Genomic DNA, 26519 nt, shown 5'->3' with positions numbered 1-26519 from the left:
AAAGACATTTATTTAACTAATTATAACCACCTTGTCATAACTAACTTGACCAAAGGTAGTTATAACAATTCTTAAGCATAACTACCTTTATGATTTGAGGCACACATTTACATAAATATTTAAATCTTTACAAACATATAACACTAATAACAAATAAAAATCAGTAATACCAACAAAACAAAACAAAAAAGAGATGCAATACATTGCATTCGAGAAATAGCTTTTAATGTAATTAGCATTTTTTTAAACAAAAAGTTTGTTTTTTTAAAAAGATGTTAAACGAAAAGTTATAAAACTACGAATTTGCTTTAACGTTACTTCACTTTTGAAATTGTTATTTGTAAGTTAAAATAGTTTTGAAATGCTAAAGTAAAAACCAAACACCACCAACTTTCTTAAATAATGTTGTTCAAACTGTAAGTTGATAATTAACTATTGAAACAAAATATTGCTTGTATAAATTAAAAACTAAAAAAATTATTGCTATTATGTTATCCCAGGTTAAAGATCAGCTGCTGCACTAATTATCTGCGCATTCAAAACATTGATCACCGTTAAATCAAAATCAAATAATTTGAATTTAAATTTAATATTTTAAATTATAAAATGAATAATTAAAGTAATTGGACTTCAGTCCAATTTCAGTTTTTGTTAATGCAAATGGTGATCGCATTTGTCGTTATAATTGCTTTCCATGCGGTACACACCAAAAACGTCACAAATTTTGATGAGGGGTATATACCCTTCTTGTTGTGAAGATGTTCTTGTTCCACCTTTGGATAATATTTCTACCAATTAAGTGAGTATTTAATAGTAGTAGTAATAAATGAATAATAAATCAAACTGTACTGATCTAAGTGATAAATAAATAGTTTAATTCTTGTAAGTATATGATGATCATGGAGTTGGTATGACTCGTATGCAGATAGAAATTTACTATTTAGAAGAAACAATTCGTTTTGATTTAAATAAAAAAACAATTCGTTTTGATTTAAATAAAAAAACAATTCGTTTGTCAAAACGAGAGAGAAAAAAAAAATCTTAAATAAGTACGGTTGCGTATCCGATCAAATTATATGAAATTATTTTTGGAGTTTTTTTAAATTATTGATATACTTTCTTTTAAAAAATATATATTAAATTATTTTATTTTATTATAAAGTAGAAAGTTGTCATTTGCAATAAAAATATCCTAAAATAAGTCTCATTTTGCAACAACGATTTAGATTTGTATTGACTTATTTTTAAAAATATAAAAGTCCACTTTTTGAAAAAGTAATTTTTATACTATCATTTTTTTACTTCTTTTATTAATCTTAACGAAAAAAATATAACAATATAATCTATTAAAATTAATAAAAAACAACATAAAGTTTACAAAAATTACATATATTGACTAGAATTGTATGTAACATTTGGACAATATTTTTGAGTATGGTCAGTTAACCGACATAGTTTGTATTTTCTTGACACATTTTCTCTAACATCCATTTTATTTTAGAATTGTGATATATTGTTTCATATTCATATGAGAGTCAATATCCTTTATTGGGTATAGGTGAAAAATGATTTTGAATACATTAACAACCTTATACACGTTAGACATATGGATTAAATAGTTTTGACGAGCGTAAGAATATGTAGCTATGACATATGAACAAGACACATGTATAGCCTGAAATTTTTTCCATGTACACAATTTTCTTTGAAGGTTGACTTTGAAATAACAAGTTGGTTGCACCTATCTTGGTTTTACTGTTTTATGTAACATGAAAGAATAACAATTTTGGTCGAATCTCGTGACTTTTTGAATGTTAGTTTTACCAACTACTTCATATTTAATCTTGTCCATACAATTGTTTGTGTATATTCAGTCAGAAGCTAATGATGCATGATGTTGTTGTCCTTTTTCTGCATATAAAACTCTCAATTTATAGTAAGTTAATTGAATCAAAACAGTGATTGAGAGATTGCGTGTACCCTTGAGCATTGTGTTTATTGACTCGATAATGTTTGTTTTAATGTATCCCATTCGTTGACCTTGATAATTCATCGTAGTTTATTATTCTAGGGGATATTATCGACCCATCTTAAAGCCTTTGGATTTGCCATCTTGATTTCATTGCAGTAATATTTGAATGAAGACTCACTTAATGCATATCCTATAATGAATATAGTAAAAAGAATTAGATCATTATTTATACAAACAACTATTTTTTTAAAGTTCATTGTCCTTGAACTCTATCATAAAAGTTTGTGCAATGTATCATATGCAGTATGTATGTGTTGACATAATATCATATCAAACATTATATGGATTATTATAAACACTTTTAATGAATTTGTTCCTATTTGAAATCAAACAAACGTTGATTTGAAGTGTGACGTGTCTTTTGAGATTTTTCAAAAAGAAGCTTGAAACATCCTCTGTCTTATCTTCCACAAGTGTATAAACAATAAGAGTTATATTTTTGTTCCTATCACGTGCAATGACTAGCAACAAAGTCCTCTTGTACTTTCCGTACAACAAAGTTTCATCAACTGTGCAAATGATTTACAAAATATGAACTCAGAGATGCATGGAGGGTAAACTTAAAATAATCATTTGAATTTTTTTGAATTACGTAATAGAGTTCAAGCACAATAAAATTTTTGTATGGCCAACAACCACATTGGAATGTCATTGTAAGACTTTTCTCAATTCCCATAAATCATTATGATAACCTTATTCTTTGTCATCCGTGTCTTTCCACATTTGTCATGTTTATAAACAAGAATATGAAGATTAAGAAGAACAAACTCGTGATGAACCAAGATGTCAAAATTCCATACATGTGAGAAAATATCGACAATGTGGTACTAGATGCTCCTTTAGATATTAATTTTATTGCAACCTTTGTAAAATTTATGTTTTTGTTTTTTTTATGAATTTTAATTGAATTGTATAATTATATTATGATTATTTTCGTTAAGGTTAATTAAAGAAGGAAAAAAAATGGTAGTGTGAAGTCCCTTTTTCAAAAGACATATTTTAAAGAAGAAAAGCAAAACTTAGTTATTTCAAAAGGAGACTTCCTTTAGGACATCCCAATGTAAATAGCAATATTCCACTTTCTCTAAATATATGGTAGTTTGAAATATATTTTTTAAGAGAGAGTATATTGGAAATTTTTTTTAAAAAAATAATCATTTAAAAAAAACTTATTTTTGTTATATATATTTCTAAATTATTGAAACAAATATCTACTCCATGATTGGTGATACATGTAAACTAAATCATTAATATTTGAGTTAGTTCACTACAAGAAATCATTCAATTTGTGGCCAACTTAAAAAAGGTTTTGGACCGAATAAAACTCTCACAAATTACTAATCAAAAAAGTCCTCACAAATACTAAAACTTAAATTAGTTGTTATTTGTGGCAGAAAAAATTCTCACAAATTAATTTTAAACTATGTTGTCTCCAACACTAATTAATAATACTTTTGAGTGACTTTCAAATAGTGATGGATCAAGTGAGGCTAATGATCAGAGGAATATTATGATGATTGAAGTATTCGAATAATATTTTCTATTTTTATTTTGGGTTTGTATGAATATATTATACATTATTATTTAATTATGATGTGTTTTATTTTTGGTTTGTATGATATAATTTATTAATTTTAGAATGTTTTATTTTGTTTGGTAGTAATATTTTACTTAGTATTAAAATTATATTTTTATTTTTATATATAATTATTTTATTAAATTTATATTTTTAATTTTTAAATTATATTAATATTATTTTTTTATATATGATATTTTTTTAATATTAATTTCATATTTTATAAAATTAATTTTTTTAATAAACTTACCCATTTGTGGCGGCTAAAACGGCTACAAATAAAATAATTTGTGGCGGCCTAAGTCCTCTCAAAAGCCTAAGTCGTCACAAATTTGTGTGGCCTTTAAATCCTCACAAATGCTAATAAAAAAAATAATATTTGTGGTCATTTTGGCCGTTACAAAATTTTGTGATTAAATTATTTGTGACTATTTTAGGTAGCTACAAATGTGTCCGGTTGTTTTTCTCCTTTGTGGAGGTTTTTAACCGTCACAATTAAAAGATTTTTTGGTCCCTTTATTTTTTTTAATTTACGAAATTGATCCCTATATTAAAATTCAACAACTTTGATCTTATTTATATTTTTGAATTAAAAATTTGTGATATATCATATTAGAATTAACGTATGATATGATGATGTAAAATAATTAATATTTATGAAATTATAATAAAATTCTTTAGAAATTTAATTTTAATTTTTGAAATTATTCAATCTCATTAATTTAATTAATAATATATATATAATCAATATATCTAAATAATTATATATCATAAAAATATGTATATACTATTTAAAACATGATAAATTAATATTTATTAGTTTAAAAATCTAAAGAAAGATCAGCTTGAATTTTAAAATATAAGTATTAATTCTATAAATAAATTAAAATAAAAGAACTAAAAGTATGATCAATTTTAATATTATTAATAAAAGTAACTTCCCTCGTTTTCTCCATTGATGATTTTATATCTATGATAATTATAATAATAGTATAATAACTGATGATTGATGACAAGGAAAGAAACACAGTTTTCCATTATGACATGTTTTATGGCATGTTTTATTTCAAGTATATTCCGGATGATTGTTGATATATAAAAAAATCTTCGTCCTGATTCTTCGTCATGATTCCACATCGGCGATTATGAACCACTTGTTTAAAGGTTTCCAACAGTCCAAATTTGGCCACTACTCACTCATTTTATATAACTTGTCCCCACGTGTCATATTAGCATTAGCACCTAAATTTGTTGGATATTATCAAGTTTTTTTTATATAAAAAAAAAAGATATAATACACTTAGAAAGATGATGAATCCCATGATGATGATGTTTCTTTAGTCATGTTATTATAGTGTATATAGTTCGATACATGCTAAGTAATCCTTGATTATAGTGAAGATTCTCACTTTTATATATTCACCCATCAGAGTATTTTGTATCATTTAAGTTGTGATCTCATTGGTCAGTGATTAAGATGGAGCTGAAAACTTTCTCTTCTAATTATATGTCTACATTTGAGGTTGCCCATGTTGGAAAATCTTCCTCCAATTTCTTCTCATCTTTTAGGCACAATTTTGGAGTTAGATACTCTTCTACCCAAACCCGCAGAGGTAACTAACAAACCAAATTCATTCTCATACACTTTTTTTTTTAATCTTTTCTTTTGTGTGTTTTTCATCAAATTTTGATTATCTGCACTGTGCAAAGTCGTTTAATTTAAGCGACATAAATTATTTTAGCTAATGACGCAAAAGTCGTGGTTTATTTGGTCTTTGACATTTCTTAAATTCTTTCATTTGTTAATAATTAGTACCCTTTTTTCAACTAAAATTTAAAAAAAAATTGTGGAAAATTTAAGTATCTAGTTTGATTAAAATTAGATTATTTATTTTTTGAGCTTAATTTGAACAAGGGGTTAAAACTTTATGAACTTTAATTTCAGGGTTGTCTCTTAAGACTCATAGTGTCTCAGATGAGTCTTATTTGGCAGATAAAGCTGTAATTTATTCAGTTGGTTCTGATAATCTTGCAGCAGAAACTAGTTCTCACTGTATTAATGGAATAAATGGCTCAACTTCAAGGTTTTATTACAGAAATCTTATACTTGATGCATTTGATGATGAGTATGGAGGTGTTGTCATTGATCCAAATAGGTTACCACATAATCCATATGCCTTTGCATCTATGCTTTGTTTATCTCTTTCTCAGTGGAAAAAAATGGTAAATTATGTATTCATGTTCTAATTTCACTTACATTATTAAGTACTTTGAAAATGAAAATTATAACTTTTAACTGTGAGGTATCATCTAGCATATTGAAAATCTTACAATATGAGGTTTTTCAGAGAAAGAAGGGAATTTGGCTTAAGTTGCCATTAGAGCAATCTGATCTTGTTCCGCTTGCTGTCAAGGTAATTTAACTTTCTAGATGTCTATCAATAAATAAATCGGAAAACTTGTGGACGTTTACTTTACAAAAACATTTCCTGTTTTTCTTTCTTAAAATTTGTGTTAATTTTATTCCTTAATAAGGAGATAAGAGACTTTTAAAGTGAACAAATGTCTATATTTCTAAAAATAAAGATACATTTGGTCACAGACGTAGATATAATTGGTTAAACTATGTGATCAAACTCCCGTGTCCATTATTTGCGTTTGCATTTTTTGTTTCTATTTTCTTTTGAACTAAGATTGCTGTTCTAACATTTGGGAAATTGTTATGTCTCTACTTAGTTGAACATTTGTTTTCACTTGTTAAAGAGTTGTTGAATCTATGAGGATATCTGATTTTGGTTTCAGGAAGGATTTCAATACCACCATGCACAGCCAGGATATGTGATGTTAACTTACTGGATTCCTGAAGGACCTTGCATGCTTCCAGCAAATGCATCACATCAAGTAGGAATTGGAGGATTTGTCATCAATCAAAACAACGAAGTATGATATTCTGCAAAAGCTTTATAAGAAACTGTGTTTTAATCTAATTTGATTCATGCAAGCATCTAATGTTTGTATAATTTCTTGTAATGAATTTGTCAAAGGTGCTTGTGGTGCAAGAGAAACACTGTTCTCCTGCAACTCTTGGCCTTTGGAAAATACCAACTGGATTCATTCATGAGGTATGCTTCATTTAATTTCATTCATGTAATGTAATTATGTTGCAACTTGAATTCATCACTTATGTGAATTATCTCAGGCAGAGGAGATATATACAGGAGCTGTAAGAGAAGTGAAGGAAGAAACTGGGGTAAGTTTGATGTTACTTTGAGAAATTTTTTATGAAGCACTGATATCATCATAAGTATCAATGTTGTGTTGGTGTTTGTGTCAGACACACTCTTAGGTTTTTATATTTGGCTTAATTCATCCTCACAAAATCCGCTTTTAAAACGAAGGGCGTCACTTTTTATAAACTATTATAGAGTTAGTTGCTCACAAGAGTGTAAGATAAGTTTCAATTGTTCAAAGGGAAGACTTTCTTTTGATGCTAGTTGCTTTAAATGTGCAGATTGATACAGAGTTTATGGAAGTCATTGCATTCAGGTAACAACACTATTTATAATCACAATAATGTCATCAAGAAATTTAAATAATTTTTAATGAAATAAATCTGAAATAGTTACTAGTAATTTTGTGAATATACAGCTATGTTGATTTCTAGTTCTGATGTGTCTAATTACCTATTTAGAAACTAGTATGGTCATAGTGTCATACAATGCTACACAATTTAGTTTTAAATTCTGATGAACTTCATGATCAATTTCTAGGCATGTACACAATGTGGCATTTGAGAAATCAGATTTGTTCTTCATCTGCATGTTAAGACCCTTGTCATTTAAGATCACTGTGGATGATCTTGAAATTGAAGCAGCAAAGGTTTGATATTCTTACTCATTAAAACAATTAAAAATATACTTCTTTTCTAGAAGAATAATGATCTATGAACTCGAGAGTCTAGTGTATTTTTTCCGGTTATTATTCTATTAAGCGTGTGTTTGGCTCTGCATTGACGAAAATTTTATTAACTATTGTGTGATGTGATTACAGTGGATGCCACTGGTTGAGTTTGTGAAACAACCACTTATCCAAGAAGATTCCATGTTCAAGAAGATTGTAGATATTTTTATTGCTCGTCTTGGGAAACGTTATTGTGGCCTATCAACTCATCAAATAGTTTCAAAGTTTGATGGCAAGATTTCTTCTCTATATTACAATGTCATTGACAATGAAGATGGCACCTGTGTTGGAAAATAGGATTTAAAAACTCTAATGGTATGCAAACCTCTTCATGGTTCAATTGATCATAGTTTCTTGTTCCTTCTCAAATGTCAGCAACAAGCTGAAAACTCTTTTTTTTGGACTAACAACTATAGTACTACAAATATCTGGTAGAATATGTAACATATAAGTGCAGTTTTATTTCATAATGTATATAAATGTTAATGTTAATATCAATAACAGTGTTGCTGTGGAACATGAGGGAACTTCATACTTATTCCCTATTTCTGTTTGGAAAGTAGATGCATACAATATGTTGATTGGCCCCAATCTTTTGATTTATTGAATCAATTAACCAAATCAGCATGTATATTTGAAGATCAATATGTTAGTCACAAAGTTGATAGGTTATACTCTGGGTCTGGGATGTTCTATGGAGTGATTCTTGAAGTCAAAAAGGGTCTAGGATTAGAGAGAAAATCTTTTATACTTTTTAGTTTTGGTCTATGATGAACTAATTTCTAATATCCATTGACATATTACAAAATATCTATAGTTATAATATGAGAAATTTTATCTCGATAAACTAATGTTTAAAAGCTATTTAAAATTCCAACAACAATTAATGATAACACTCATAAATATAAATTAATAATAATTTTTTTCATCTTTATCGTTAAGATAGTCATTTAATTAATGTCCATTTGATTAAAAAACATTTAAAAAATATATCTGTGTTCTTTTTCTTTTTTGTTGAATTATTTTTAGAATTTTAAATATTTTTTAAATATTATCCACCGTAAATCACTTATGAAAGTGATATATTCTTGATGGAATTTTCATGACATTTATCATTACCCTTATTATTTAAAAAGTAATAACATTTTTCAACTTTAAACTAATTCCAAGAGCCAGTTGCTCATTCATTCATTTTCCACCCAATTTAACTATCATTATTTATATTTATTTATTATTAATTATAATTCAAAACAAATCATACCAACCAATTATTTATAAAGTCAATTCTAATTTATAACGAATTTATAATATTATAAATAACTTTCTTTTAAAAGGTCCCATTAGTAACTATATTGTTTGACTTAAATCAAATCGTATCACCCAATCACATATCTATAATTACTGATAAAAATCCCTATATGTATAATAAATTATATCCAAGAAATAAATCAATAATGTAAAATATCCGATTGAAATTAACTTTATAAATTATAATCATACAAAAAGTGAGACATAATAGCCATAAAGATCTACTTTTTCTATTACTTTGCTATTTATTTTGGTTTTTCCTGTATTTAACAAGTACTTTATTTACGATAGGAAATTAATAATTCTAATAATAAATAAATAAATAAAAGTGTAGTTAGTTTATAAAGAAAAATAATAATAAAGAAGTGTGGCGACGGAAGAACGTCTCGAAAAGGCAAAGCGAAAGGGAGTGTCTGATTTTAGGCTTTGTGTTTGTGGGCGACTCACATTTTCTTCCTCCTCTCCCTCTTCTCCTTTCGTAAGTTTCTTTTTCTTTTTATTTTTATTTTTTTTATTTCAATTTTTGTAATATCTATTTCACTTCGTTTAACTCTTTCCAATCCAATTCCCCTCTACATATTTATTCGGTAATTTCATTTTTATCCAATTCATTTATTCACTTTTAATCTCGCCTGCATTTTCTCAGTAAAACCCCCTTCATAATGAATGCAATTATTTCAATCAAGCTTTCGTTTTTTCAAAATAATTATGATGATATATTGTTTTGAACATTGTTTGTTTTTAGGGTTGAGAAGATGGGGTTGTGATTCTTGGAGTGTAATTGGAGATTTGAGGAGGAGAAGAAGAAAGACACGTTATTATTATACACAATGCCATCGTTCCCTAGGAGTTCTAGCTTGAATAAGGTGCTTGATACCGACAAAAAGACTAATACTATGGTCTACCTTAATGTCTATGATCTCACCCCTGCCAATAATTATCTTTACATGTTTGGTGTTGGGATCTTTCATTCCGGTATCGAAGGTTTGTTTATAAATTTTTTATTTTTACCTTTTTTGCTATTATTTGGGAATTATATTTTTTATTTATTGTTATTAAATTGCTTTGTGCCATTTTGGTTAAATGATTTATCATTGACAAGAATAGATGACAGACAAAAACTGGAATTGTAATTGGATACAACATTGTTATGATTTATATTAATCAAGTTTCTGTGTTTATTGATCTGTGATGAAGAATTGGATGATAATACATTATATGATAGGTCGTCATCCACTTATTCATTGAGGTTTCTTGTAGTGCTATGCCTCTAGAGAATCCTACTTGGCGGTGGAAATAGGAAATATTGTTCAAATTCATTGGTATATGGAAATGCATTAATTTTATTCCCAAGGAATCTGTATCTGTATAGATTACCCTTACAACTTAGCATTTTGTCTGCCTCTTATTTTTAAAAAAACTTGAACATTCTCTCTCCTCTGCTCTTTCAATATTATGTCTCCTTTACTCTATCTCTCGGCAACGTTTAGGGTGACGTGGTTGCTGGTTGCGCAAAGGACTTTTTTCAAAATAGACTTAATTGCAGTTTTGGTCCCCTTATTTTAGTTGAATCGCGAAAGTAGTCCCCCCATTTTATTTCTCCCTAGTGTTGGTCTCCAAACAGAATTTTAATTTAAAACTTGATGAAATTTCATTTTTTTGCGTTTATTTAAGTCACACCATGCCTTAGGATCTCGTAGTGCAACAATTGTACATGAAATGACACTTTATCAAATTTTGAACCAAAATTCTGTTTGGGAGACCAAAACTGGAGAGAAATAAAATGGGAGGACTACTTTCGTGATTCAGCTAAAATAGGGGGACCAAAATTGCAATTAAGCTTTCAAAATATTAAGTACTATGAAGATTTTCATTTCTTTTTTCCACGGCTGAGATTCTAGTTGTATGTTGACTTATGAATTTTTTTTGCTGCTAGTGTGCATTTGCATTATCAAGTCTTGGATGATTCAGGATTGACATTTTGTGGGTTATGATTAAGAATATCTCATACAAACTGGCTTTAGGGTTTTCATTTGATTAACTATTTGTATATTGATTACTTCTTAGCTGATTTGACAAGTTTATAGAGTATTATGATATATTAAGCATTTGCATTTTCTTGTTGCTACCTTTTTCTAATGGGTCTTTTTGATTTTTTTGTCATTCCAAAACAAACTATATGAAGTGAAACAAATTATTGACCATGGCATTAACTTTTCATGAATAGTGCATGGCATGGAATATGGCTTTGGAGCACACGAGTATTCAACAAGTGGAGTATTTGAGGTGGAACCTAGAAGTTGTCCCGGCTTTATCTTCAGACGTTCAGTATTGTTAGGCAGCACCGATATGAATTATTCACAATTCCGCTCTTTCATTGAACGCCTTTCCGCAAAATATCATGGAGACACTTACCATTTGATTGCGAAGAATTGCAACCATTTTACAGATGAAGTTTGCCAACAGTTAACGGGAAAGCCTATCCCTGCGTGGGTTAATCGGTTGGCTCGTGTTGGTGAGGACTCTTTGTCTCTGTGTGTATTGTATATTAATATGCACAACTGTGTAAGCTGATCAAATGCAGTTTGAATTTTCAGGTTCTTTTTGCAATTGTCTTCTGCCAGAAAGCCTTCAGGTTTCTGCTGTTAGACACGAACCTGATCATCTCGGACATTCTGGTAAGCTATGAACGATGACAATTATATCCACTAATTGTATTACTATCCTTTATCGTTCAGATTGATTTATTGGTTCTCTTGGAAGAAAAACTCTAATATGAATGGCATGTAGCATATGACATGTTTATTATCTTCGCCGAATGCAATTTCATTTCTTTTTTTTGGCATTAAAAAAAACACTTTGGTTAACATCTGTTATTGCAGATGAAGAAGATTCAGAATCTGATTCTGCATCAGTTGATAGTGAAGAGGAAGGTTCCAAGCACCATTTGCTAACTCCAACGAATGGTGATGTTAACTTTATAAAGGAAAAACCGATGGCTCTCCAATGATTTTCATTTTTTACTGTAATTGTGATTATTATTATTATTAGTAATTAACTAATTAATAATAATTTTATTTCATTTTGTCTTCCTTCAACTGTATCTGCGATATTAGCTCGCACAGTGTAACCAGTTTTCTCAACTGGAATATTGGAAATTCAAAATGACATGTTTTGTATCACAAAGACAATAGTGTGTTGTATATTTCTTGTATGTTATGTTTCCAAATGGAGTGCATGTTCTGTAATTTGTAAATGCTATTAATGACTATTTCATATTTTTTTGTATGATATAAATGCTTTTGCGTGTCCTTTGGTGATTTCGTGGGAGACTGTCCTATTTTGTTACACATTTAGGAATGGGGTTAAAAATGCAATCAAAATATACCGAGGTTAGGCCAAAAATGCTGCATAAGTCTCTGTATATAAGATTTTTTGTCTTCTCTGTAAAATTTTAATATTAGTGACTCTGATTCTAATTTATTCCTAATTAGTTTAATTATTTTTTGCAATCAACAACATATACTATCATAAAAATATTAACTAATTTTTTCTCTTAAAAGATAAACATATAAAAACAATAGTTAATATTAAACCCATTTAATATTATTATTTTTTTAATTTCTGTGATTTAATCAAGGGATTCTATATTTAATTGGCGGAGGTTGTATAATGTTTGGGCCCTTAATTTATTGTGTTTTCACTTTGATTATTTTTATAAATATTATTGTGTTTTATCCCCCTTTATTTTATTCGTCATTTATATTACACCTAAACTTTATGTTATTTAGGATAAGTAATTAAATTTTTAATTTTATTTTGTTTTATCCTTTTTGTTTTATTAGTCATTTGTCTTACTTCTAACCTTCATGTTGTTTAAAGCAGGTGATTCAGATTTCTGACTCGCCAAAATAAAAAACGTCGAATTTATAGAAAAACAAGTTTCTCTCATCTTTTCACCAAAATAAAAAACTACTGGATTTATAGAAAAACTAAATTTCTCTTGTCTTTTCTGATTAAAGATTGATCATTTTCTGATTTAAGATTTATCATTATCTTCTTGATCATTTTTCGGTGGCAGTTGTTGTGGCTAACTAAATATGCACTAAACTAGCCAAATATAATAATTTTGTAACACCAACATCTCTGTATTCTACAGCTAGCACTCAGAAATTCAAAACCTAAAGAAAAGTTTTTGTGCATTTGGTTAAAAATGAATTTTGTTCTAACATGATTTATATTTGGATGTTTTTCTATAACAAGTTCTAACAATTGTTTTTTATATATATATATTTACCAAAAGTACTGTTAAATGTGTATTTTTCAACAAAAAAAGATGCAGAGAGCAAGAAAAGATGGGCACAAAATGGAAAGTCACATTTTGATGGTTCACAGCCGAAAAAAATTATGGAGACCGACAATTATAATGGACCAAATATAAAGTAAATTATGTCTAAAAGTAGAAAGGCTATTAAAGAATATCAAAAACCAAACAGGCTCTGAAAAACAAGTTTATATTTTTATAAGTAAATAAGCAAATTACAATATATTTTTATCTTTCATAGTCTGATTCACCTATTTGTCATCTTCTCTCTTCCTTAATGTAAATTTTTAAAGGAAGCCACGTCGACTGATTGACCTGTATGACACTCATCACTTGCATTGAAATGAGCAAAGTAACGGAATATATACAGAGGAAAACACGAGTTATGGATGCAGCCCCGTCATACATGAATTATTATTGGACGCATATAACACGGGGTTAACTTGTCAAACTTAGAGGCAACTTAGGCTATTTTTCTCAGTACACGTGAATATCAACACTTATTCCTCCCAAGTGATTACTTCTGATTGAGCAATTGCTTTCCCTGCTCAAGTTTTCCGCAGAAATCTTCTGGTCAGTGGTACCATATCGCAACCAAAGGCATGATATTCTTGCCAATGCTGCCTGTCCAGCAACTCGCACACGGTAAACAACGCTTAAGTCTGCCCATATTTCACTTGCCATGGCTCCTGATTCACAACTTGGGTCATATCCCTCAAGATCTTGCTCTGTTACCACAACTACAGAATTGTCATCAAACTTGACAAGATCTCGTGAAGCTGCTGCAACAACCCCAGAAGCCTTTACAAATAGATCAGCTCCAGGTGCAAATCCAATAGCCCTCCTCATAATAAGGTGGCGGTAGTAATCCAGGACAGCCTGAAATTTCAACAATTAAGCGAATGAAGATTAACCATCAGTCCATTACCACTAATTATTATTATCCCAACACAAATCAAAAAAAATTATATTATTAATTTAAAAAAATGGGTCAAGCTTTCAAAATTGGGGATCTCATTCAGAAATGGAGTATCCACATAAACACTCAGAGGATTTATTAAATCATAGTAAATATAAGCTCCATTCATTTGGAGCAACTTACCCAAAAATGTAATAGGTAAAAAATAGAGCTGTAAAATCAAGAAAACTTAAATAGTACTAAATGCTAATGATAAAAAACAAAGACAGGCTTCACACTTACTTGCCACTGAGAGGAAGCTAGAAGCACCCTTGGCCGAATTGACTTAACATATTCATATGCAGCATCAGGGGACATCAGTTTGTGGTGCACCTACACCGAAGAGATCATAATGTAAGAACAATCAGAAAATCACAGTACTAACTTCTACTATTTTACTAATTTGATCTTTTTACTCTCTACTTAAGTTTGGGAACCAACCAGATAACAAATAACAACAGTTGTGCTGCGACCCCGTCCTGCTTTGCAGTGGACATATGTAGTACGTCCAGACAATGCATTTTCTTCATCAAAAGAACCAAAGAGGGGGAAAATGTCAAAATAATTACAAACGAGCACAATAACTGAATTATAATTAGGAACATAGTTATTGCAAACCTACTTTATATCTTCAACATACTCATTATGGAAGTTCTGTTTTAAATTTTTTATTAGTTTAGCCCAGAGGTGGGTGGTGGAAAAACTTCAAGGGAAGAAAAATAGAGTTACAAATGAGCATAATAACTCAATTTTTAAAAGAAATGTTGCTATTACGAGCCTGCCTGCAGATGCATTTTTCTGAGTTCTATAATTTTTAGTTTTACCCCAGGAGGAGGAGGTGAAAAGAAGTTCAGAGTAGAAAATAGTGTAGAAAGTATAAGGAAACAAAAAATTTAATCAGGTTAACCACTATGCAACATTACACAGATAGTTTAATCATCAATAATCACTTTCCCCATAGATAGAAAGAAACTGGTACATGTCAAAATTTTGATATTATCATGAATCAACTTGCATAACACTCACCGTGTATGAAGTCAACAGCACGGCGTATGTTATGTAATGATGGAGCAAAACAATAATCTCTGGTAGGAATCACCAGATGATCAATGCCATGAGTCTGCCAAATTTAATCAAGAAACTAAGACATTGAGCATATTATAAAAACATGAAGTTTATGACATGAAAACACACATGCTTTAAAAATTCTGGGCTTCAATGCCTATGTATAAATAAGTACTAGAGGAAGGTATGCATAAGAACTAGAGAAACCCAAACTTCATAATTAGCTGTATAAATAAGTACTGTTGTTCCTTGCATCACTTCTCGTAAAGCACAAAAAGCATACCAGCAGAGAGAAAGAGGAAAACAATTCACAACATGCTTCCTCTAGGAAATACATCAAATCTGATGCATACAAATTTTGTTTCTAATTATATTATTGTAAAAACTAAGATCTAAGAGCATACACTTATATAGGAAAAACAAACAAGTATGCATTAGACAACAAAATGCAAGAGTATATAGTTAATAAAAACAATATTTCCTCGGTGTTCTGATTCATAAGTTGCCGCTAGTTTAATAGACTCACCAACCATATATCCAGTATACATCATATAATCCCACTATTTGTTTCCTTACGATAGAAGTCAAACTAAATATTTCCAGAAAGTTGCAAAGCAACTTGATCATTTTCAATATTCTATGACAGGAAAAAGGGATTAACAGAAATCCTCCAATTATTGCAAGCAAAGCACTTACACAAAGAAGGGGCATAAAACCCTTGTCAAATCTTCACAAATTTTACAAGATTTAAATTATAAAGTGAAGTATTCAACATCAATCTTATATAACTATCAAGATTTCAAAAGTATTCAGCCAGAAAGCAGGTGGCAAACAATAATCTAAAGCAATCCTAAAAACACAATAACAGCCAAAACAAGGGATACAAAGAATACTCACATAATATAATTTGGTTGGAACCAAAGTCTCATATGACTCATTCAATGTAATGACCCCGCGAACACCAAGATCCTTCAAGCGAGGAACATCAATAGGAAATGGAACAGCACCTAACAATATGAACTGAAAATTAAGTGCATCAGATTCAGGCATTCAGCAGAACCCTAGTTCCCTAACAATAGAAAACAATTTACATATATAATAAAATAAAAACATGTCATGAAGGAGACACCATTGAACACTAAAAGAGCATATGTATCTGATACCAGCACAAATCCCCTTCTCAGATGATAATGTCATTGGAGACAGAAAATAAACGATGCATGGACATGGATAACAAACAGATGACAGCAAATAATTGAACCAGACATTATTTCATACATGAAGCAAGTGTACCTTGTTGACTAATAAATTTAAAATAAATTACTAGAAGACCATGCAGCAAAGTCATTATCAATAGCAAAATACAAAAAGGTACAAAAACAATTAATATATTTGTAATCATAAAACAGAATCACCATTGATTGTATAGATCAAAATACCCAGTGTAAATTAGAGTTTCTGTTTCCATTTAAAACCCAAATAAATCATGTATTATTATCAAAACTGTGTACGCAATTTCAAAACTAGAAGAAACTCATTTTACGAAACTTTTGAATTATATTAATTTAAGAATTGAATTTATTGAAAATTCGTCCGTTGGTTTAAACAAAAATAAACCAGTAACTGGTGTTCTAAACCAACACAGGTTGGGTCTGACAGTTCTTGGTCAACACTCAATAGTGAACCAAAACTTCAAAACATGAAAGGAAACCCATTGCTTATAGGAAAGCAATGAAATTAAAACAAAAACTTGTAAATTGTAATCCAAATAAATAATAGATCTTCCTTTTTATCATACATATAATCATTTTATCATCCATGATCTTCCTTTCTAATTCTCCAATCCACAACTGATACATCATCATCTCAAATCACCTTTTTTTTAATTGTATTCAGGTAGCCATATGTGTTATCAACACATAACAAAATGGAAGAAGGTTAAATTGCAACAAGCATATTCAATAAATGGTATAGAAATAACAAATAACATCAAAACCTGCACGTGCAAACAGTTTTCTCTCTATATGCAGATAATATCACACACAATCATGCAAGAAGAAATCCATATGCTAAAGTCAACACAAACAAATTCAAGAGAAACAAACGACTAGCCAACAATGTTAATCAATAACAAAATGTAAAAATCATGCATCTAATTGATTAAAAACGAACAAAGAACAAAAAATAAACTATAGCAATTCAACATTATTACCCAATATATATGATAAAGCTCAAGCATATGAAACCATACCTCGTCAACTTTATCCCACCATCGAAACTCAGCCTGAAGCCTATTCCTAACAACATTATAAACAAGCGTAGGATAAAACAGCGCTCTAGCACCTGCTCCAACCAAAACCCTTTTTGTATCCAAACCAACCAAGCTCCATCTCCCTTCCTCACCACCTTCTCCAACCTCACCTCCCTTCAATTCCTCAATATGCATAACTGACTTCTCCCAAATCAGAAAGAAAAAAAAAACTATAAATTTACAATAACCTAATTCACAAAGAGTTATCAGCACGTAAAACCTATACACTATTCACATCCTTCACGTATAGTATTCGCGATTCTATAAGAAAAATTACGAAAAAAAATTTAAATAAATATACAGGACCTAAAAGAAAAAGAAATCGAATTGTCCGAAATTGAAATTTGGGGATGACGGAGTCGATTATGGAAACCTAAGAAAAATGAATTCTACCACAATTTGAACAAGGAAAGAGAGATAGGATGAAAGATTGATGGATAAAACAGAAAGCGGAATTCTGTTGAGAAAATAAGAGCATGATTAGATCGGGCAAGGAAGAGGGGGAGAAAATTTGTAGGGAAGGAAAGGAAAAGAAAAAAGGGGAAGAGAGAGGAAAATGAAATCGTGAACCCTAGATTTGATTGAACAATGAGAAAATCGATGTTTCGCTCAACAAACTCTGAATAGGAAAAAGTAAAGGATAATTCGGGAAAATGGGTGAAGAGGAAAAATTAGAGAGAGAATGAGGTGTGAAAAATTTTGAATGGCTCGATTGTGACATAGGGAAGATGAAAGTCACAGAGAGGATGACACATAGGCTAACACTCTGGGAGCTTCGTTTTTGGACCAGAATGCCGACAGCGTATAGTTTTTTTCGCACTCTTTATGACACTCCTTTTGCTTATAAACAAATTGAGACACTCCTTTCCTTATCATTTTTTTTTTATATATCTATAGTTCTTATTAGAAATTAGTTAGTTTTGAATTTAAATTCAAAATATATATTTAATTTAATAATATAGTATTTATTAGTTGAATTAAAAATTAAAAATATTATTTTTTATGTTTGAGAATTTAAAGATATTTTTTCATTTTTGTTTGGGTTTATTGATCTCAATATTGATTAATTTTTTAATGATATATTTCTTATTATGATAAATTTAAGTTGAAATAAAAGGTAATCTTAGGTAAATTCCAGCTATCTACCACCAATTAAAACCAACAATGAGTACTTCATTAAATTTTTTGTTTATTTGACACTAATAATAGAATATTTGTGGCAAATTTTAATTTGTTGTAATTCATAATTTTCTGACACCAACACTTCTAAGCTCTCATCAAATGGACTCTAATGGAGTTAGGATCATTTTCATTTTTTATTTCTTTTATTAATATAGTTTTTGAAAACATAGATAATATAAATACACACATTCTCAAAATTTGTAATATTAATTATATTTAATTAATTAATTTTTATTGTAGTGTCTGGTATATGTGTTAGGTGGAAGCTAATTTTGATGAAGTAAATTTAGTAGGTGATTGTGGGTTACTTGACTTGAGAGCAAGGAGCAGTGGAGTGGTAATATCCATGAAAAGTAGGAAACAAAACAATTCCATATAACAGGGCAAGGCATTTGATAAAGTTACAAACAACACATGTTCTTGTTAGCTTTACCTTCCCCGTGTCTTATTCTTTACCAATTATTTTAATTGCGTTCTAAGTTTGGTGTTTCTCATCATATTTCATACATGAGCCAACTTTGATTGGTCCAATGAGAATGAAACAGATTTAAGCTAAAAGTATTCGAGTACATTGTAAATGAAATTACTCAAAATAACTTAGTTATTCGAGTGAACATAAATACAGGATCTATACATCAATTTATTTAACTTATAAATTATTATTTTCACACTTTCACTAAAATATTCTTTATTGAGTTTTCTTAATGTTGCAGTAAAGGGCATCCTAACTCAAACTCATACATATTCTCAGAAAATATTCAAAGGCAGATAGATGGGTAGGAATCGGATTCATTGCCCGCGAGTCTTCCTTATGTACTCATACAAAATAATACATAAATTAAAATAAACTCATATAATGAATAATTCTCAATAAACTAAATTTGTTGAGTCTTTTAAAAAAAAAATATTGTTATTATTAACTATATGCATCCTTTATAATTAAGCAACATCATCCATTTTGCTACTACTTTCTCCCCAACTAGTGTCCTTATTCTTTCATCCTATAAAGACTACAGAGATTCCTGGTCATATGTTATCTCTAACATTGGAACATAACCCAAGTCATTTATTTAGTAGCATTTGAATAAAAGAATTGATAATTATAAGAAAGAATAAACCATTAATTTGATTTTTAAGTTATTATTCATTCTCCAATTTAATTTATGAATTATTGAAATATAATTAGTTATTAAATTCTCTGTAACTCGTTAATTTAGTCTTTTAATTATTGTGCTCTTATATTTTTAAAGCAATTGAAGTACTAAATTGATGGATTAATGATAATTTGATACATTTCTATAGTTTAGAGTTGAAATTGAAGAAAAAAATATAATTTAAGTACCAAATTGATAGTTTGTTCTTATAAGAAATATGATCTACAATTAAAACAAAACAAAAAAAATGATCTACAATACTCTATTGGATCTGTAATTTCCTGACCCATTTTGTTCTCTATCACAAAAAAGAAAGACTACCCTAATTAATTTCCTGATAAAGTTATGGTAGCACTGAAAATATGTTTGGGTAATTCTAGGTGAAACAACGGAAAAGGTTAGCATTTATGAGTCATCTATGACTCTGTTTGGCAAAATAATGTAAAATTATTTATAAATAAATTAAAATTAAATTTTAAAGTAATTAATTAATTTAAATTTACAAAAAAATAAAATAGATAAATAGATTTAAAATATATCATATTGATAATTTTAAATTAATAAAAAAAATATTATTTTTAAAATAGTTTAAACATTAATTGATAAAATTAATTTTTTTAATTAAGAATGTCAATTACACTTTAAATTACTTGAATTGCTAATTTTATTAAACATTTCAATTAATTTAACTGTTACCAGCTAATTTTATCAAACAAAACCTAAATTTGTGTTTGTCTTTGCAGCAACACAAATTCATTTTCAATAAATTAATTATTTAAAATAGATTATAAAAAATAAAGCTAACTCATGTAAATATGATCTATGTTTGAATGTTTCATGTAAAGTACGTTGATAATAAATTTATGGTTAAAAATAAACTCTAAATATAAAAGTTTTAAATTTTAGTTTTAAGTTAGAATCAATTTAAAAATAAAATCAACTATATTCGAAATACATATGTTTCTAAATATATAATGTTTATAACGTTAAAATTCCTAGTTAAAAATGTAATGAATCAAAGTTACTCTATCAATCTAAAATAAATGAACACCGCATTTAGACAGATGAGAATGCCAAAAAAATAATGCATCAAGATAAAAACACAAAAAAAAAAACTACCATTAGATGACGACGAAACTATAGAAAAGTTAAAAGAAAGACAAAATTTATAAGAAATCTATTTATTTTATATAAAATAAAATAAAATAAAGAAACTACTTGAAAAGGTGATTCAAAACTAAAAGATTATTATAAATCATCCTTCTATAATAGATTAAGAAAAAAGAAACCATAGTTATATTTTAGGAAGAGTGACTATATTGCTCCATTAGTTCCAATATTTAAAAAAAAAATAAAGAAAAACAAACAAACATGTCAAACTCGATTTTGAGTGTTTCGAAAATGGCCTTATTTGCTAAGTTTGACATGTAAAATTGGACCTAACTAGAAAGGGTAGAACTTTCTTACTCATCAATATATAGATTTATCATATCTCCCAATGGGTGCATATGATTAGACAAATCACTAACTGATCCATCACCTTATTCCATTCCATCTCCTTTTTTCCAACTTAAACAACGGTGTTTAGAAACAATCTTTTGCATCCACATTGGTTCAATGCGTAACATTTAAGAGAATCTAACAGCAATCAAAATTAGTATTACAGAACTATTATTCAAAAGCAAGAAAAGCATTCCCTCCACGGCTGCATACATACACATGCTCGAATTTGCCTTTTCTTTTTTTCATGTAAATCGAATGAAAGCCATCCTATGACTAAATCCAACGCTAACTATTATTTTTATTCTCTATCTAAAATTGTTATTGCTAACTATCACTAGATGCATATGGACCATTTCTACTGGGTGGGTGGTTAAGGGTGAGAAAATCGTGAGATATCATTGCATATAACGGTAATAGTCGAAGTGTTACATTGAACACGTGTCTTGCACACAAAAATTAATTAACAGATCATTTAACATGTGCACGAAAAAGGAACAACTACTCCCTCCACTCAATTGATAGTATGAATTATCAAAGACTTAGAAAATAAGATATCTATAAATAGACAAAGTACTCAACTGAAAAATCTAAGTTATTTCGTCCAATTCAATATACAACCTACATCAAATATACTACATAAACAATATTATAAGATAATATGTAACACAACTATAAGGAGATATTAACGAGTGACAACCATAATAATATAGAAAAAAAAAAATTAAAAATTATTTATCAAAATAGCACTGATGTCATTTTATAACTGTCTTTAAGGAAATTTAAACTTGATACCTTATTAAACTAAACTCTTATCATTAAACTTATATAAAGCCAACAATTGTCTTCAAGGAAATTTAAACTTGATACCTTAAAGTTATTAAACTAAACTCTTATCATTAAACTTATATAAAACCAACAAATGAGTAATAAAATGCTAAGAGACACACATCCATCGACTAAAACACACACACATTCATCATGAACAAGAAGTAACAGAGTGTTGGAGCACATGATCATTTTAATTATAATAACTACAAGTCTACAAATGTCAAAATACATATACGTGTTTGTATATAAATAGTTAAGAATGGAAGCTAAAACAATAGGATGTAGCACTATTACACTCAATGAAATTCGTCCTAGGGTGAGATATTTAACTATAGTGTAAACCAAGGTGTCAAATGATCAAATGATGTTAATCAACTGAATTTCTTTAAAAAAACAAAAACTAGAGAGAAATTATTTGAAATAGATAGAACCAAATGCGCTAGAGCATGGTAGTGTAATAGTGAAATAGAGTGCAAAAGTGGGGGCGACATTCTATCATTTGTTTATGGATATCTCATTTAATGTTAAGTTAATATTTGTTATTTTAGATCCCAAGTTGATACAATTTTTATACAATCTACTTACGGTGCATCTAATTGTTAATTATCAAATCAAGAGAGAAATTTGTTTCCCTTGACCTAACGTCCTACCACTGATTACATAATAAAGTTGATTGTAGACAATCTAAATTCTATCGTGTGTTAGCTCTAAAATCTAAACGAGAGAAATTCAAAAGTTTTCTCTCATGAGGTTGTTGATCACCACCATATAGTAAATGATCTCAAGAGACAAAGCATTTTATTTTAGAACCGAAAGCAAGTGGTGAGAAGGAAAGAGAAAGTTCAAATGGAATAAAGGCAAGGCTACCCTTGACATTTTGTCTTTCCACAAATTGAAAATCAAAACAAAACAAAAGCAAAAGCTTCAAATTTACACACAACTTTTCCTTCTTTCTTCCCATTATAAGATCAAACCTTATTTCCTCATTATACCTTTCCTCAACCTAAGCTTCTAAAACTCTCCTCTTCTCCATAACTCCCTCATTTCTCTCTCTCTCACTCTCCCCCAATGACAAATCCAAATCCAATCCAAAAACACACCCTTAATAATGCTAAACAAAACCAAAAAGATCCAAATAAATTTCATTACAATTTTGTATACAAAACCGCCATAGTTCTCATTTTCTTTGTTATTCTTCCTCTTTTTCCTTCTCAAGCACCTGAATTCATCCACCAAAATCTTCTCACAAGAAACTGGGAACTCCTTCACCTTCTTTTCGTTGGTATCGCAATCTCTTACGGACTATTCAGTCGTAGAAACCAAGAAACAGAAAACAACAATAACTCAAAATTCGATACTGCACAATCGTTAGTTTCTCGATTTCTACAAGTTTCGTCTTTTTTCGAAGATGAAACTGATCAAATTCAAAACACATCTCATGAGTCTGAAGAAATTACCAAAATTCAAACATGGAGTAATCAACACTACAGAAACAAACCAATGGTTGTTGTAACTCCTCCACAGGTACAAAAACAACAACACTCTGTTTTTGAAGATGAAGAACAGAGTGGTTTCGACGAAAAAGAAAAACCCTTGCTTTTACCTGTTCGAAGTTTGAAATCTCGTTTATCTGATGATGATGATGTTTTTCAACTTCAATCTAATGATGGGTCATCTAAAATAATCTCCAAAAATATTTCAAGCAAATCGTTTAACAGAGTTAGAAATTTTGACGAATTTGAGGGAAAAGTGGAAGAAAAGATAAAAGAAAAAGAGAACGTTGTTCTTCCTTCTCCTATTCCATGGAGATCGAGATCAGCATCAGCAAGGATGATGATGGAATCGAAACAAGAAGATGTTGATAAAAAAACGTTTCATGAAAAAGCTTCAAAGTCTTCAATGGAGGAATCTCGTGGTTTGAAGTTTTCTTCTTCGATGAAATTCATTCCTTCTGAATCAGTTGCAAAGAATTCAGAGGATTTGACGAAGAAAAAGAGTTTTTGTTATAAGTCTTGTTGTCCTCCTCCACCACCACCTCCACCACCAACAATGTTTCAGAAATCAAGGTATGGTTTGTTTGATAAGGAGATGAAGAAAAATTTGAATGGTGAGAAAAATGGAAGGAGTGAATCTCTTATAGGGAATGGAGAAGAACGAATGAATGAAAAAGAAGAAGAAAAATATCATAGTTCTTCAATGCAAGAAGGAACAGTTTCATTGAAATTTGGAGGGGAAGAGAAAGAAAGGGTAATTGTGGAAAGTGAAGAAGAAGAAGAAGAAGAAGAAGAAGAAGAAGGAAAAGAGAGTACGGAAAGTGAAGAAGCAAGTATGGAGGAAAATATAAAAACAGAAGAAGGACCTGATGTGGATAAGAAAGCTGATGAATTCATAGCCAAATTTAGGGAACAAATAAGGCTTCAAAGAATTGAGTCTATTAAGAGTAGTACACGACGAGTACCAAGAAATTCTTCAACTTGAAGATCCTTATGTATAACTATAAACTATTCAACTGTTATTATTAATATTTTTTCTTTTATTTTTAAAAGATTGTAATTAGTAATTGAATTATGTCGTATTTCTCCTTGGTAAGGAATAGACATGGGTCGTGTTTGTAATAATAATAGGGGAAAGCAGATAAGTTATTGATTGATTCAGCGTGAAGTGTTTTTTATTAAATTAATAGTAAAATAACATAAAAACATAGTTTTAATTAATATTCAATAATTTTTTAATTAAGATAATGATGGTAAAGAAAAATGAAACAATAGACTTATAAACTTATAAGTAATTAGAAGTGTATCTCAGAAGTGTTATAATTTATGAATGGCCCTATAAAAGAAACTATATTTTAGCAACGTAAACCTATAAGTTAAAGTTGGTTAAAAACTTGAAGTGAATATAAACTTTAGTACAGGTAGTTACCGACAAATCTAAGTAGGTACAGATGCGAATATGAATACTCTAACATGCGTTCACATGTGTTAAAAGTAAATAATCTTTTTAAAATATCAACTTAATTTAACCTTATTTCTTATAGATTAATTTATACTTAATAAAAAATTTAACACGTCTATAAAATTATTTGTTTTTCTCAAATAAATTCTCTATATTTTATATGTTCTTTTCTTTCATGTTGAGATAAGTTTTTTCATTTATTATTTGATTCTTTATACATTATCAAAACATATTAACTATAACAATGATACTATGTATTTTTTTTTTTAGAATAGAGTTTCATTTAATAATGATTGAATTAATATAATATTTTAATTTGTCACAAACACATCATTCATATTTTTATATAGAAAAAGAAAAAAATTATGCAAATTTTATAAGATAAATTATCTAAACAGGAAAAGAAAATAAATGACTAAATTATAACAAAAAAAATATCAAGGATCACAAGAAGATTTTTGTTTTATCATGCAAATAACAAATACAAGCACACTTAGGAATTTAAAGAATGTACAAATCTTGAAGTTGCTACTCAAAGATATGGGTCTCCATGCAAATATTTTTATATCATTATTGTAAAGTACATTTTCTAAATTCGACAATATTCAATAAAAGCTTGATTTATTTTGATTTGATAGAGATTAAAATTGTTGACGAAAAATATTGTAAAATTAAAAATAAAATTTTGAATTTTATACAAAATAGAAGTATATTTAACCTAATTTTCAATTACTTCATCCAAATACATTTTAACAAATAAATATCGTAAATACTTAAGAATATAAAAAAGAAAAAAAAAAGCTAAATTATATTAATACAACTCCAAGCCATTTTTATATTTCTAATAACAAAACCATCTTAGAATCAATCCATCGTGGTTTGGGCCTATAGTGACCCAAATTACATCATTGTTCGGTAACGTCATACATTAGAGTCCGTTTAAAAAGTATAGGTTTTTTGGTGGACAAAAACCAAAACAAAATACACTCCATACTTTTAAAATTATATATTTTTATCTCATATTTTATACAAACTACCAATGTTATCTCCATTTAAAGATAAAAATAAAACATTCCAAATGGAAAAGTGTTTCCAGTACTGTTGAAAATATTTGAAAACCTTTTATTTCAGCAAACTTGTTTTAAAATTTTTGTAACACAACTATATTTTTGAAAAATTCAATTTTAAATTTTCTAAAACTTATTTGTGTTTCAAAAAACTTAATTTTGAATTTTCTATAAGATATTTGAAATCTTGTGATAGATAGGATAATATTTAAAAAATAAAAATCAATGGCATTTAGATTTTTAAAAGAGATATGAAGGCCCTTTAGTACATAACATAAAAGAAATATAAAACTGTA

At 28.8% G+C, this 26519-nt stretch overlaps 4 protein-coding genes across 6 annotated transcripts; 3 read left to right on the top strand and 1 right to left on the bottom strand.

Moving 5' to 3' along the window:
• Window positions 1-4929: 4929 nt before the first annotated feature.
• Window positions 4930-8159, top strand: LOC101493680 (nudix hydrolase 8). 3 transcript variants are annotated; one of them, XM_004508889.4, is made up of 9 exons: window positions 4930-5221; window positions 5644-5831; window positions 5957-6022; window positions 6411-6548; window positions 6653-6730; window positions 6808-6858; window positions 7120-7154; window positions 7379-7487; window positions 7659-8159. In XM_004508889.4, exons 1-9 carry the CDS (start codon window positions 5086-5088, stop codon window positions 7863-7865), a joined length of 1008 nt encoding a protein of 335 aa, XP_004508946.1. In that variant the 5' UTR covers window positions 4930-5085; the 3' UTR covers window positions 7866-8159. The 3 variants fall into 3 exon arrangements, with proteins under 3 accessions (XP_004508946.1, XP_004508945.1, XP_027192580.1); XM_004508888.4 differs by having other exon boundaries at window positions 5554-5831; XM_027336779.2 differs by lacking the exon at window positions 5644-5831 and having other exon boundaries at window positions 4940-5221.
• Window positions 8160-9214: 1055 nt separating this feature from the next.
• On the top strand, window positions 9215-12187 carry LOC101493359 (deSI-like protein At4g17486). Its single transcript, XM_004508887.4, has 5 exons — window positions 9215-9354; window positions 9622-9860; window positions 11104-11391; window positions 11474-11554; window positions 11759-12187. The coding sequence occupies exons 2-5, from the start codon at window positions 9707-9709 to the stop codon at window positions 11884-11886; spliced, it is 651 nt and encodes a 216-aa protein (XP_004508944.1). The 5' UTR covers window positions 9215-9354; window positions 9622-9706; the 3' UTR covers window positions 11887-12187.
• A 1184-nt stretch (window positions 12188-13371) lies between these two features.
• On the bottom strand, window positions 13372-18159 carry LOC101493033 (phosphatidylglycerophosphate phosphatase PTPMT1). The gene is made up of 6 exons (XM_004508886.4): window positions 17475-18159; window positions 16121-16243; window positions 15185-15278; window positions 14600-14682; window positions 14402-14491; window positions 13372-14079 (listed from the first exon to the last, which is right to left on the bottom strand). The coding sequence occupies exons 1-6, from the start codon at window positions 17667-17669 to the stop codon at window positions 13678-13680; spliced, it is 987 nt and encodes a 328-aa protein (XP_004508943.1). The 5' UTR covers window positions 17670-18159; the 3' UTR covers window positions 13372-13677.
• Window positions 18160-23125: 4966 nt separating this feature from the next.
• Window positions 23126-24855, top strand: LOC101492697 (uncharacterized). Its single transcript, XM_004508885.4, has one exon. It carries the CDS (start codon window positions 23270-23272, stop codon window positions 24677-24679), a length of 1410 nt encoding a protein of 469 aa, XP_004508942.1. The 5' UTR covers window positions 23126-23269; the 3' UTR covers window positions 24680-24855.
• Window positions 24856-26519: the final 1664 nt, after the last annotated feature.

Source organism: Cicer arietinum, chromosome 7 (genome assembly GCF_000331145.2).
Source record: "Cicer arietinum cultivar CDC Frontier isolate Library 1 chromosome 7, Cicar.CDCFrontier_v2.0, whole genome shotgun sequence".
Taxonomy (NCBI): Eukaryota; Viridiplantae; Streptophyta; class Magnoliopsida; order Fabales; family Fabaceae; genus Cicer; species Cicer arietinum.
This window is presented reverse-complemented; position numbering and strand designations above follow the sequence as displayed.

Bases quoted from the DNA above. Each gene is read 5' to 3' on its own strand.
- LOC101493680 (XM_004508888.4), top strand. From the start codon at position 5,086: ATGGAGCTGAAAACTTTCTCTTCTAATTATATGTCTACATTTGAGGTT. The intron at 5,832-5,956 runs GTAAATTATGTA...GAGGTTTTTCAG, and splicing joins TTTCTCAGTGGAAAAAAATG to AGAAAGAAGGGAATTTGGCT. The intron at 6,859-7,119 runs GTAAGTTTGATG...TTAAATGTGCAG, and splicing joins AAGTGAAGGAAGAAACTGGG to ATTGATACAGAGTTTATGGA.
- LOC101493359 (XM_004508887.4), top strand. From the start codon at position 9,707: ATGCCATCGTTCCCTAGGAGTTCTAGCTTGAATAAGGTGCTTGATACC. The intron at 9,861-11,103 runs GTTTGTTTATAA...TTTCATGAATAG, and splicing joins CTTTCATTCCGGTATCGAAG to TGCATGGCATGGAATATGGC. The intron at 11,392-11,473 runs GTGAGGACTCTT...TTGAATTTTCAG, and splicing joins TAATCGGTTGGCTCGTGTTG to GTTCTTTTTGCAATTGTCTT.
- LOC101493033 (XM_004508886.4), bottom strand. From the start codon at position 17,669: ATGCATATTGAGGAATTGAAGGGAGGTGAGGTTGGAGAAGGTGGTGAG. The intron at 16,244-17,474 runs GTATGGTTTCAT...CTTAATTTTCAG, and splicing joins GGTGGGATAAAGTTGACGAG to TTCATATTGTTAGGTGCTGT. The intron at 15,279-16,120 runs GTGAGTATTCTT...TAAATTTGGCAG, and splicing joins TTCCAACCAAATTATATTAT to ACTCATGGCATTGATCATCT.
- LOC101492697 (XM_004508885.4), top strand. From the start codon at position 23,270: ATGACAAATCCAAATCCAATCCAAAAACACACCCTTAATAATGCTAAA.